The 13,045-nt window shown below is 57.5% G+C and overlaps 1 protein-coding gene and 1 long non-coding RNA gene across 2 annotated transcripts in view; one reads left to right on the forward strand and one right to left on the reverse strand.

Moving 5' to 3' along the window:
- LOC121098122 overlaps positions 1-13,045 on the reverse strand; it is a 426,198-nt gene that overhangs the window by 11,553 nt on the left and 401,600 nt on the right. The window lies entirely within an intron of this gene.
- Positions 772-5,226, forward strand: IRX6 (iroquois homeobox 6). Its single transcript, XM_040615770.1, has 7 exons — positions 772-931; positions 2,073-2,318; positions 2,556-2,665; positions 2,941-3,248; positions 3,387-3,875; positions 4,116-4,217; positions 4,434-5,226. Exons 1-6 carry the CDS (start codon positions 887-889, stop codon positions 4,214-4,216), a joined length of 1,299 nt encoding a protein of 432 aa, XP_040471704.1. The 5' UTR covers positions 772-886; the 3' UTR covers position 4,217; positions 4,434-5,226.

Consider the following 13,045-nt stretch of genomic DNA (forward strand, 5'->3'; position numbering starts at 1 on the left):
GGGGTGGGGGGCACCACTAACCGGCTCCGGTGCGAGAGCCGCGCCGTGTTGCACAGCAGAGCCCGGCCCCGAGGCGGGGGGGAGCCGGGGGCAGCGGGAAGGGCCGGGGGGCTGCGCCGGCCGACCCGACCCCGACAGCCCCTTCTCCCCGCAGCTGCGGGGCTGCGTGGCCCGGGGGGCACGCTGCTGGGTGCCCCCCACCCCCCTTGTATATTTTTTCCTCCCCATTACAAATTTGGACTGTGTTTAAAAGAGGGGGGGGGGGGGGGGAGAGGCCAACCGCGACGCACCTCCGGTCCCTGCCCTTGACGTGTCGCACACAACATTAAACCAACATGAAACAAGTGGTGGGAGCGGGCGCGGGGCGCGGGGCGCTGCCGGCTCCTGCCCGCCGCTGCCGGCTCCTGCCTGCCGCTGCCTGCCGCTGCCGGCAGGGCCGTGACGTCACCCCGCTCCTCGCCCACCGATGAACGCTAAAGACCTATAGAGCAGAAAATAATACAACAAGCAAGCTCCGTATCTTGCAAGCCCTACGTGATTTTCACCCCCTCTTTGAAAAAGCCCCTTTGCACTTAAACTCTCTATACATGTGGGGTGGCTTTTTAAACTCTCTCTATACAAACATATTTATTAAGAGCGATGGGAAGTGGGGGGTAGCCTATTTTTTTAATCCAGGCACCAACCCCCACACCGCCCCCCCCCCGCCTCAGATGTCTGGCTGCTTTTCTTAAGTGCAATCATCTATAATTGAGAAAAAAAAAAAAAAAAAAAAAAAAAAGCCATACGTGGAAATGTGTGTGTGAGAAGGTGCATCTTGAAGCAGGGTTTAGTTACAATCGATCTTGGGGGGAAAATATTGCCTATGGTCCAAAAATAAGGAGCAACTATGTCCTTCTCTCAGTTCGGATACCCCTACAGCACCACTTCACAGGTAAGGCGAGTGAGCAGCACTCACTTTTGTTTAGATTCTGCTGCTGCTGTCCAGATGTCTTGTTCCCCCTCCCTTTTTTTTCTTCCCTTTCCCTTACTTAGAGTCTTTTTTTAAAAGGGCACATCTGGAGCCTTTTTTTAAAAAATGTGCGTGTGTGTTTATGTCTCGTTTGTGTTGTGTTAGGCTTAAACAAATAACTCGCAGTGTGCACAGCAAAGGCGTTTAGGAAACCGGTAATTCCCCCCCCCTCCCCCCCCCCCCCACCCTCCACCGTTCAGTTTTAAGTGCAACAAATAAATAAATACATAAATCCTGGCTGTGACCGCTTTGCGAGTCCGCGGAGCGGCCGCGCTGCGCCGGGCGCTGCCCCCGCACCCGCGGAGGGTGTGCGGGTAGCGGGACCCGCCGCTCGCCATTGCACTGGCGCTCCCGCGGAACCGGGCTGGGCCGTTCTCCCCACCCTTCCTCCCCGGGTCGGTCCTTTTCCTGTGTTTTATTAGTATCTGTCGGGAGGGTTTTGGGGTGGGTTGTTGTTTGGGGTTTTTTTTTCCCCCCATACAATTTCCGAAGGACACCCCCCACCCACACCCACACCCAGGCACCCTATATTAACTAAGTCGTCGCTATAGCGTACCTCGAGTCAGGATTTTTTTGGATGGAATTATTTATACACGGTAATCACTGCAAGATGTGCCTCCCTCGCTTGGGAAGTTAGCTGTCCCCTTGAACTTACTGAAATCAAATGCCTTCGATTGCGTTAGCTGACATATTAACTGCTTTGTCTATTGTCAAATTAACTGTAATCGCAACTTCTTGCCTTTAAATCAATGCAAATGGACCGAGCTGGGGCGGGAAGGAAGGAGCGGCACGGATCTTTTGCCATTTTCGAGAACAATTATTTCCTTAAAGTTTTGCCTGCTTGATTAATCGTGCCCCCTTCCCGAGGGCTCTCGCTTCCCATTCCGTTTATTTCCCGGCTTCTATAATTAGTTGCTTCAGCCCGGGTTTCCTATCCCCCTCCTGACCGCCTCCCCCCCCCCCCCCCCCCCCCCCCGCACACACACAGACGCGCACACAGATTCCCCCCGATGGGGCTGCCTCGACAGTCACTCGGCGCCGTCCCGCTCTCTCCTCTCCGCAGTTTTTCGTGCCCGCCAGCCCCAGCACGACCTGCTGCGAGGCCGCCCCCCGCTCCGTGCCGGATGCCTCCTCGGCGCCGGCCGCTGCCTCCCTCTGCTGCGCCCCGTACGAGAGCCGGCTGCTGGCGCCCGGCCGCGCCGAGCTCAATGCGGCGCTGGGCATGTACGGTGCCCCGTACGCCGCCGGCCAGGGCTACGGCAACTACCTGCCCTACAGCGCCGAGCCCGCCGCGCTCTACACCGCGCTGGTGAGTGCCCGCCCGGGCAGCGCGCCGCGGGGCTGGGCTGGGGAGGGGGGTTCAACAGGCGGCTCACTGCCCGGGTAGCAGTCGGTGGCGGGGCGGGGGAACGCGGAACCGGCGCCGTCCCGTCGGGGCGGGGGGCTGGGGGCGGCGAAGGACTTGGCTGCCGCCGGGACCCGGGGCGGCGGGGCCACGGGGGGGTCCCCGCCGGCTCGACGCCCAGCGCTGCCGCTTGCCTTGCAGAACCCCCAGTATGAAATCAAGGACGGCACCGGCACGTTGCACTCGGGAATCGCGCAGCCCGCTGCCTACTACTCCTACGATCATTCCTTGGGGCAGTACCAGTACGACAGGTAAAACCCCTTTGATCAGCGCCCAGCAGCATTAGCATCCCCCTGCGAGGCAGCGGCCGACATCAAACGGCGGGGAGCGGGGGGGCTCCGACCTGACAAACGTTGTACAAAAGAAACGAGGCGCCCCGGGAGCACCAGTCAGCTAAAATCAAAACTTCGGCAGCGATGGCAGGCGGGCAGGGGCAGGCAGGCAGACGGGCAGGGCCGGGCCGAGCCGGCCTGCCGCGGGGCCGGGGTCTTCCGCCGCCCCTCCCTTCCTAACCATCTCCTAGCAGGTACGGGACGGTGGATTTCAGCGGTTCGGCCAGACGCAAAAACGCAACGCGGGAGACGACGAGCACCCTCAAGACCTGGTTGTACGAGCATCGCAAAAACCCCTACCCTACCAAAGGAGAGAAGATCATGCTGGCCATCATCACCAAAATGACCCTGACGCAAGTGTCCACCTGGTTTGCTAACGCCAGACGGAGGCTCAAGAAGGAAAACAAAATGACCTGGTCTCCCAAGAACAAAGCGGGAGAAGAGAGGAAAGAAGAAGCCCCGCGGGAAGAGGAGGAATACAGCGCGGAGAGCGAGGGCAGAGGTAGGCGGGCGAGGCGGGACGGGCGCCTCGAAGTAGCTCGAAGTGGCGGCCGATTTCGAGCCCCCCACCCCCCACCCGCTTCCCCGCACCCGCGCTAACGCCCCGCCGCCCCCTCCTCCCCGCTGTGTGTCCGAGCAGAGCAGAAGAGCTGCAAGGAGGACAAGGAGCTGCGGTTCAGCGACCTGGACGACCTGGAGGAGGAGGAGGAGGAGGAGGAGGCGGGGAAGCCGGAGAAGGGCCGGGCCAGCTCCCTGCAGGAAGCCCCCGGCCTCGGCGCGGCGCTGCCCGAGGCTCGGCGGAGCGACTGCAGCCTGCCCGGCCCCTTCCGCGCCTTTCCCTGCGCCAAGTCCCCCGCCGCGGACTTCGCCCCGGCCGGCCCGCCGCCGCCCTACGCGCCCGCGGAGAAGCCGCGCATCTGGTCGCTGGCGCGCACCGCCGGGGCCAGCGCGGCGCGCAGGGGCAGCCCCGAGGGCCGCGGCGCGGAGGGAGGCGGCGGCGCGGCGGGGGAGCAGCCCCTGCCCGCCAAGGCTTTCCGGAGCTCCGCGTTCAACCTGCAGCCGCTCCCGCGAAGCTGCGCGTCCCACCGCGGCCTGGGGGAGCCGTGCCAGTACGCGGCGGCGGGCGAAGGTACCCGCGGCGGCGGGCGGGACGGCGGGCCGGGCCGGGACACGGGGCGCGGCGTGAGCCCGCCCGGGCGTTGAGCGTCGGGCCCAGCGCGGCCGCGGCGCGGAGCCGTGCCCGGGTGCCAGGCGGGCCGCCCCCGCCCGCGGCGGGGCGGAGGCCGAGGCTTCCCCGCTCGAAGCGAGCGGGCAGGGGCGGGCGGCGGGGCCGGGCCGGGCCCACCGCGAGCCGCTTGTGTCTGTGCAGGCTTCGGGCGGGGCGGCAAGGGCGGCCCGGGAGGCGCCGAGCTGGGCGGGACCTGCCTGGACCGGCTGCGGACGGCGTTCCGGCCGGTGCTGCGGAGGTGAGGTAGGTGACGGGCCGGCCGCCGGCGCCGGCCTCGAACGAAGCGCAGGGCCCGCCCGCCTGGCCCCGGGACACCGGGAAGGCCCCGGCCTGGGCAGTGCCGCGCCGGGCCCCCGTCCGGGCGGGCCGACACCCCCCCGCCCCGGGCAGGACCGGCGGGGCCCGGCAGGCGCCGGAGCCCGTCCGGGAAACGCTTGTCACGGCTTCTCCCTCCCGCAGGGCCGCCCGCCCCTTCCCGAGCGCTGGCGACGGGGCTCCGGCTGCAGCGAGGCTCTCGGCTTGAAACAACGAAAGGAAGCTCTCCCCGGCCCGGCCCGCGGCCCTGCCGGCCTTGCCCTCGCCGGGGAGCGGCCCGCCGCGGCGCAACGTGCTGCTCACATGGGGCCGAGGCGCGGAGCGGCGCCCCCCGGCCGCCCGGTCGCCGCTCGTTCAACACCCGTGATCGACGTCTTTGCCAAAAAAAACCACCAACCCACCAACAAAAAGCAAACAAGAAAGACTAATCTTTCTCTGACCTCCCCCCCCCCCCGCCGGGGGTTGTTTTCCCCTTCCCTGCCGTCCCTGTCCCTCGCTCCGCCGAGGTGCGGCCGCTCCGCGCCGTGCCCGGGAGGCGGCGCAGGTTACGCCGGGCCGTTGTACTTCCCGTCGCTGTACACAGATACCGCTGACAGTATTTTTCCGAGTCTGTAATTAACACGGATGAGCTGACCGCCGCGAGGCCGTCCCGTGACCCATGGAGCTCTGCAGCCCCGAGCCGGAGCGGCCCCCGGCCCCGGGCACCCGCCGCCCGCCCCGGGGCACGGCCGGGGCACCCCCGGGCAGCGGGTGGCAACCGGGCGGCGAAGTAGGACGTTGTTAGTGGGTCACCGCCGTCAGTCAGTGAAAAGAGCAGCGCTGCACTTTACAGGACAGACAAGAAAGGGAAACCGTATCTCTGCATTATTTCTGTTTAATTAAAAGTGTCATCAAACACTTTGTGTTGAGACTAATAAACCAAGCAGGGATGAGGAAAGAATGTTTCTTTGTTCCTGTCTCTAGAACCAGTGGCAATAATTTAAATTAATAACTGTGGTAATTAAGAGGTCATCTATAGATCAACCCGATACCTGCTATTTCCAAGTTCACCGGGGTCAACATTTACATTAAGTCATTTGTGGTCAATAGAGTCCAATGAATTCTGCCTTAATAAATCAGGGAAATCAATCTTGAATATCTAGTAGGCTTCTATATGTTTACCAAAGGCCACCACGACAAGTGGGGCTGCAGAGCTGGGAGCCCTCTGGCTTTGCGAGCGGAGAAGCAGCTCGTAGGGGAAAGGAGAAGCTGCAGGTCAAGGCGGGGAGGTGGCGGGGGCTGCCCCCGGCCCCGGCCCGGCTGCGCGGAGAGGCCCCCGGGCTGCGGGGGCACCTGGCAAAGGAGGGGAACTTCGCCGGGCTTCCCAGGAACCCGGGTGGGGGAGTGGGTGTGGGGGGTACGTGTGCAGGAGGGCAGGCGGCAACGGAGCGGCCGGGAGCGGGGCAGGGCCCGCCGGAAGCAGCCCTGGGCAAGCGGCGGTGCAGAAGCTGCAGTCTGTTGCAGTGACCCACAGCTTAGAGTAGGGGAAATTAAGCTGCGAAAAGATAAACATTATTTCAAGTCGGATTTGAAGGATTAGGGCTTGTAATAAAAAGTATTAGTTAGGCCCTTTCGAAGGGTTCTTGCAAGGCGACTTTTCCGCCCCTCCTCTCCCATCGGAGGGGACAGGTAGTATCTGCCCTGGGACCTGGCGCAGGCTCCCCACGGTGCCCGCGGCGCGGACGGGCTCCGCTCCCCGCCGTGTCCCGGCCGAGGGGCCCGGCCGCCCCGACCCGGCGGCTGTGGCAGGGGCTCCCCGGGGAGGCAGCTCCGCAGCGGGCGCCTGCGCTGCCCGCGGGAGGTGACAGGAGCCGGGCAAGGGGCTGCCCCGCTCCCGGCCCCGCTCCCGGCCCTGCCCCGGCCTCCGAGCGCCAGAGGGGCCGCGCAGCCCCCTGCCGCGGTTCATTAGTCGGGTGCGGGCGTCGAGGTCTTTTTAAGGCAGTAAGAAGGTAACCTCTCCGGGAGCATTAAGACTTTTTTATTTTCTCTTTATTACTTTTACTCCCCTAGTTCTGAAGGTCAAGCGAGCGAGATGCAGATTATCCCGCCTGCCCAGGACTCCCCTGCAATCTGTCATGCCGGCAAGATATGTATCGCAAATCTCTCAAAATATAATCTCCGGGAATCATATTCCGAATACTGTTTTGATTAAAAACCAGAGCGGAGATTGATGGAGAACTACTACCGGCAGCGGAGCCTGCGAGCGCCCGGGCACAAAACTAAAATAAGGGGCTCACCCGAGTGTCCCAGGAACAGACTCGGCACCTCCGGTGCCGCAGTGAACACATTTAAATGTCCCAAGGCCGGGCTTTGCAATGCCGCTGAGCCCTCCGAGCGAGCCGGGGCTGGCCGCCCGAGCGGGCCAGCCGGGCCCCGCAGGACCACGTCTGGTGGGGAGCTCCGGGCCCGCTCCTGCGGGGCGGGGAGATGGGGGCGGTGGGGCCGGGGCAGCGCCGAGCCCCCCCCCCCCCCCCTCCGCGGCGTCCCGCAGCCCGGCCCGTCGCAGCCACCAGTGCCCCTCGCCCCCCTGCGCCAGACGCGCAAGGTGCAGCACCCGCTGCCCCCGGGCCGGGGAGCCGAGAAACCGCCGGAAAGCCCCCCCCCCCCCCCCCCCCCCCGATTTCGTTATTAAGGGCCGGGTCTCCCCTTCTTCCGCAGCCCGCTGGGACGCGCCTGGCACCGACTCCGCCAGCCCCGCATCGCCCCCCAATTAGCGGCCGCGGGGAGCGGCGGGGCAGGCGGCAGGGCTGATTGACGCGGCCCCCGCTGGGGTGGGACGTTTCTCAAACAAAGTTGCCGGGCTAATGGCCCCGGGCGGCGGCGGGGCCGCGCCACTCGGCTGCGCCCGCTCAAAGGCAGCGCGACCGCGGGGCCGCCGCCGCCGCCGCCGCGCTCGCTAATGAAGTTTTGTCAAAGACAATTACGGGCTCGGCGGGGGCAGGAGGCCGCGATGACAAGGCGGCTTTGTGCGGCCGAGACGGCGCGGCTCCCCGGCCACCCCCGGCCCTTCCTGCGCCCCCGCGGTGACCCCCGCGGCCGGCCCCGTTCCCCGCGGGGGCAGCGGCCCCGGTGCCCGGCCCCAGGTAGCGCAGAGCCGGGCTGTGGCCGGCAGTAAACCTCCCGGCGCTGGAGTGTGTCAGCCTGATTTACGGAGGAGAGAAGCCGCCCCCGACAGCGGAGGGCAGAGATGGGCACCCCCCGCCCGCCCCTCGGCACCGCGCACCTCGGGCTGAGGGGTCTCTGCCCCCACTTGTCCCCCCCAGACGGGCCGCTGCACCGGATTCCTGCTTTAACGTTGTTGCATTCGGGAAATGGGAGAATTCCTGTGAAAGCTGTCCACCGAGCTGGCTAAATCTGTTTAAACGTACACCGGAGAGACGTGAAATGGGGGGCTGGGGCTGGGGCTGCCTTCAGCTGCAGCTGGGCAGAGAGGAGATGCTGAAGAGCTGGGCAGCAATCATCTTCACCTGCCCCATGCTCCCGGCACCGGTGCTGTCCTCCATCCTTGGTCACCTGCTCCCAGCCCTTCACCTCCCTCCCATCCCCGGCCAACACGGGTGGCACATAACACACTTGGTGCTCTCCTAGAGAGCACTGGGAACCATCCGAGAGACGTGAGAAGGTCTGGACAACCCAAGTAACTACCCAGATGAGCACTTCCCAGCCTTTGGAAGCACAACCCTCCTTTAAGGAACACAGGAGAGAGGAAACCTTTCTTTATTCCCGTACCAGCACATAAGGAGAGTGACCCTGACACTGAAATGGTCTGGGACCCCTCACGCCCAGCTGGCTGGTACTTGATGGTCCCCTCAAACAGATTTCCCATCCCACATTGAAGGGATGATTTTTACTGGCCTTGCAGCAGCAAAACCCTTGGAGATCCCTCTTCAAAGGTGGCTACAGCAGAAGTGTTAGTATTATGTGGCTGTTGAGGTTATGGAGCAATGGATTGGAGCAGTTAGTTCAAAATGATCTCAAAAGCTGCACAAGTGGCTCTCCAGGCCAGGTGTCAATTCAGGATCAAAGCATCTGTTAAGGGGAAATAATTTTTGCCATTGTATTTTTTTTTTTTTTTTTTACCTACTGTTCATCTGAAAATAAATTACAGGCCAGAACAGGTGGATAACATTCTGGAATGATTTAATGATTTATTTAATCTGGATTCTCTTTCAATCTACTTAGCAGGTTGAATACTTTTTTTTTTTTTTTTTTAGCCTGAATCCAAAAGCTGGGCTTTTCATCTAAAGAAGAGAAAATACCCTAATACACTGCTCTGCTGCTGTCAAGGTGTACTCCCTACTGCCGTTAGTAACCCAGCAGTAATGTTTGCCCTGCTGAAGGGCCTGAGGGGAAAACCTCAAGAAAACTGAGCAGATTTTCATTTTCTTTTCTTCCTTACCATCTTCCTAGTGCTTTAGATGTTATCTATCTTTCCTGGGATGGTGTCCGGGTAATAAGATAACTGATTGTAGTGTTCAATCACTATCTTTTAAATCTTAATATGTGCAGGTTTAAGAACTAAGACAACTGCTCTCTAGCTTTCCCTGTCATTAGGGCAGCTTTGTGTACCGCTGGAGCAAGGGAGGCCTTGGAGCCTGAACAGACACACAGGAGACTTCTGCAGACACCTATGGATCCACTGGCATGAAATGAGGCAAGGAGTGGTTCCTTGAGACATGTTCTCCCAAGGCTGGCACCCTGTTCCTCAGCAAACAGACCCTAACATTAGACTTTCCTTCTTGAGTAGACACAGTTTTGCTATAGAGGGATTAGCAAAATCATTGCCCATTTACTCAAAAGTGAATTCCCATTTACTCAAAAGTGAATTGCCAATATTTGGTTTCAGCCAGAATAAGATATTTTATGGGAAAGATACTCTCAGGACCTGTATTATGCTGAAATTGGTGGGACAGCTTCCCGGATGGCTGTGTCTGGTGCTCTGTTCCCACTGGAGCACGCAGACATGCAGAGCGCGACAGGAGCCGGCAAAATGCTTTTAGATACAGAGGAAGGTTACAGTGTATGGTGAGGGGCTGTAGTTACCCCTGCCAGGATGTTTCCAACTCATGTGCACGTCCACTTTAACTTAATGGATTAAATTACAGTAGACAGGTCTTAAACTTGATTTAAATCTATCATACTCGGTATGTGCACCAGCAAAACCATACTTTTGGGTTTGGGTTTTGGTTTTTTTTTTCCTTTTGTTTTGCTTTTGTTTAACCCAGCACAGCTCTAAGTGCGAGTTTGCTACTAGGGAAGTCCTGAGTTCATGCCATAGCACCAGCTCATTGATGAAGAGGTGTGTGTGGAAGAATTTCTGCATTACCAGACAAGACAGCCAGGCTGGTGAACCTGCCAGCCTGCCCCAAATACTGCCTGGGGCGACAGAGAAGGGACTTGGCATGATTACCTGTCAGCCTGCCTGGTGAAGGGCAGGTGCCCTTGGCCATGCAGACCATTCCAAAAAACAGGCCCACATGAGCTGGCCTGCAGACTAAATGTGAAACGTGCAAGCTAACTCCAGTTTTTAATCAAAAATGTAACAGTACAGTCTCCTCCACCTGACTAGGATGACTCATTCAAGTGGATTCACTGCTGAATTTTAAATACACACATCGTCAATGTACAACATCTAAAAAGATGCCCTCTACAGCCATCTGCTTACTAGAACATCTTAAATTTATTGAACAGATAAGAAACAAACAGCAACTTGAGCTCCCTGTTGCCACAACTGATCCCACTGTTGCTCGCTACATGTAACAGAAAAATCAGTCATCCACATCACCATGCTCAGGTTTTCCCTACGCAGAACATGTGAGGCACAGCAGTAGTAAGGGATTAGTGCACAAGGAATTGGACAACAAGGAACTCCGAGTCAGCAGCCTACTGGGGATTCGTGCTTCCCAGTTAAATTTTGTTTATCTGACCATTTGCTTTGCGACTCCGCAGCCTCCAGCTGCAATTTATTCTGGGGAGGTCTGACAACCTGGTCACCATGCTCAGCTGGTAGGAGAACAAATGCTCCACATATTGCAGGAGGGTAACTTGCTTCTAGCAGCACTCAGACCTTTCTGCCGATGCTCTCTTGCAGTGTTCACAGTAGCAGACCTTTCCTGGAGCGCAGCACTGCCTGTGGAGCATGAGTCTCCCTGACAGCGCAGTTGCGGAGAGCTCCGCAGAGTGAAAAGTGGGTCATTTGTTACACCCGCAGGACAACAGGACAAACAAAGCGCTTTTGAGAAGTGTCACTGGCAGCAGAGCTGTGATCATATTAAGAATGGGCAATTCTGCTGCAGCATTGTATCAGCAGCAAACCAGCCTGCTAGCCCATGATCCAGAACCATCAGTGACTAAGGAAGGACAGCTGCTTTTTCCTTCAATGCTAAGTACTCAAGAGGAACAGAAGCAAGATGTGTGATACCAGCCCTGGCCAGGTACCACAGCCTGACCGTTACCTAACTGACACCCAGGACACTGCTGTTTCAGGGCACTGCTCTATATTTTCAAGATCTCACCTTTGCCCATACAGGAAGATAATTCTGAAATATCCCAAAGCCACTCAGGGAGCGAGGAGATGAATGAATGAGTCCCCATGAATCACTGCAGCATGAAGAAAAGACCCAAAACGTGAACAGCCCCATACTGCTAAGAAATGAAGCTGAAATCCTCCCAGAGCAGCAGCAGTTCTGCTGTCCAGCCACCACCTCAGCATTTATTTGCCTGTTCTCTCCCAAAGAAAGGTCAGAAGCACTGCAGGGTAACCCCGCTGGCAGATGATGGTACTAACTCATTCTCATTGGCACACTGCAGCCCACACATCCTCAGGACCAGGTAAAACCAACAGGGTGAAAATCTCTCCGCTCACCCACCTATAACAACAAGCAGCAGCACAACCGAAAGCAGATGATCTCTCATGCACAGGGTCAGTCCCTCCTGCTCTTTTCACTACTGCTGCTTCCTCCGAGGCCACAGCAACCACCCCCTTGCTCACCCAGAGTCCCCTCGGCAGCACGGGACAGGAGCCCCAGCGAAGGGATGTTGTCATTGGGGACAGAAGTGCCTCCTCCTGGAACCACCTGAGCTCATTCTTCCAAGGGCTGCACAACCAGAAGTGTCCCGCAGACCCCTCCGCAAAGGCCTGGCAGCTCAAGGGCTCAGCAGCATTTACCAGTGCTGAACATCAAGTGTGAGCTTTAAATCTTTAGCTGATACAGCACAGAGATACAGAAAACTGAAGACTTACAAAAACATAGCGCTGTTTGGGAATGATAGAAAATAATGGTAGGTAAAAGTTAACGCAGACCAGGACAAAGTCATGTCTCTAAGGAGAAGTAATTTCTTAACACGCATGGCAAAGTACTGATTTTTTAAAGATACGCGTATACTATGTTTCTGTGAACCTTCAGCATGCAGAGTAATGTAGATAGTGCAGTAACAGCTGCCTTAGCTGAGGGAAAGGCAGCTTCTACAGGCAGGATTTCCAATTTCCAATTTCTCACTGCCTGTCAGAGCAGAGCTGATACACCTTCTGCTTCCATTTCATTGTACCCTTAGTGAGTGCATCTCAGTGGAGACACTATATTTAGGGGCACATCTGCCTATCAACCATTACAATTTACCTGTAGAAAAATCAATTGCCAGTAAAACTCTCCAAATATCCTCCAGAATTCAGAAATGTAACATATATTACTCTTCTCCCTGAACTTGCCCGTAAAATATTGGCTTACTCAGTATTCTGTGGCAGGAAATTAATAAAACTTGTCCTAGTTCCTCTCAATTACAGCAATAAGATAACCTCATTTTCCCTTCATACACATTTAAAAATCAGGCTACGAATATAATACACGGTATTCTGTAAATGAAGCAGATGTAATTACGGTGTGGGAGTGTAGGCTCAGGGACAATTGGACTTAGAGCACAACTCCAAAAGGTAAGAGCAAAGATGGTCTCTAGTCACTTTGCACCCCAAATCCTGAGGCTGGCCAAGGGCTGCACCACCTCCAGCTCCACTCAGCATGGCATTAAGATTGGTTTAACTTGCAAAGGCTCACAAATGACATTTTGAGAGCCAAGGAGAACCAGGACACAGCAGTGACCCAGTGATCCCCACTTCCTCGCGGAACTATGTGCTCTCTTTGTGCAGAGATGCCCAAGTCTCAGTCCGAAGGCTTCTCTGGAGCACAGCGCAGTGCTCGCCTCTCACTGCCCCCTTCACTGCTAACCGTCAGGTCAGACTGGTACAGCCCATACATCAGACCTGTAAGAACGATGACAAAATTAGCACCACTTGGATTATTAATTATGAAATTCAGTGCACTACAGTTTCATACACTATAGTTTTCTAAGCTTCACCAATAAGCAGTGTTTTTCCCTCCTGGGAAAACCGCACTGAAGTCTAGTGGGTTTTTTCTTGACTACTGTATGGAAGTCACCAGAGTTTCATTGATAGACCTAAATTTCATGTCTGTGTTTTTGCTCACAGCAGCCCAAACAGCCCAGTCATGAGTGCAGCAGTCTGTGAAGGGACCTTGAACATCATCCGTCGCATGGTTAGTTCCCTCAGCCTCTCCCCAGAGAAAACTCTGTGCACACTGTTTGTCTTCAGAACACGCTGGTTTTTGTTCTCCGGAATAAAACTTTTGGCCTGATTTCTGACAGAAACAAAGCTCCTATAATCACTGGGGGAGAACACAAACATCTGCCTGGCATTGCATAAT

This window comes from Falco naumanni, chromosome 15 (assembly GCF_017639655.2).
Source record: "Falco naumanni isolate bFalNau1 chromosome 15, bFalNau1.pat, whole genome shotgun sequence".
Lineage (NCBI taxonomy): Eukaryota > Metazoa > Chordata > Aves > Falconiformes > Falconidae > Falco > Falco naumanni.

Coding starts and splice junctions, on each gene's coding strand:
- IRX6 (XM_040615770.1), top strand. CDS start 887: ATGTCCTTCTCTCAGTTCGGATACCCCTACAGCACCACTTCACAG. Junction 2,666..2,940: donor GGGCAGTACCAGTACGACAG/GTAAAACCCCTT, acceptor ATCTCCTAGCAG/GTACGGGACGGTGGATTTCA. Junction 3,249..3,386: donor CGCGGAGAGCGAGGGCAGAG/GTAGGCGGGCGA, acceptor GTGTCCGAGCAG/AGCAGAAGAGCTGCAAGGAG.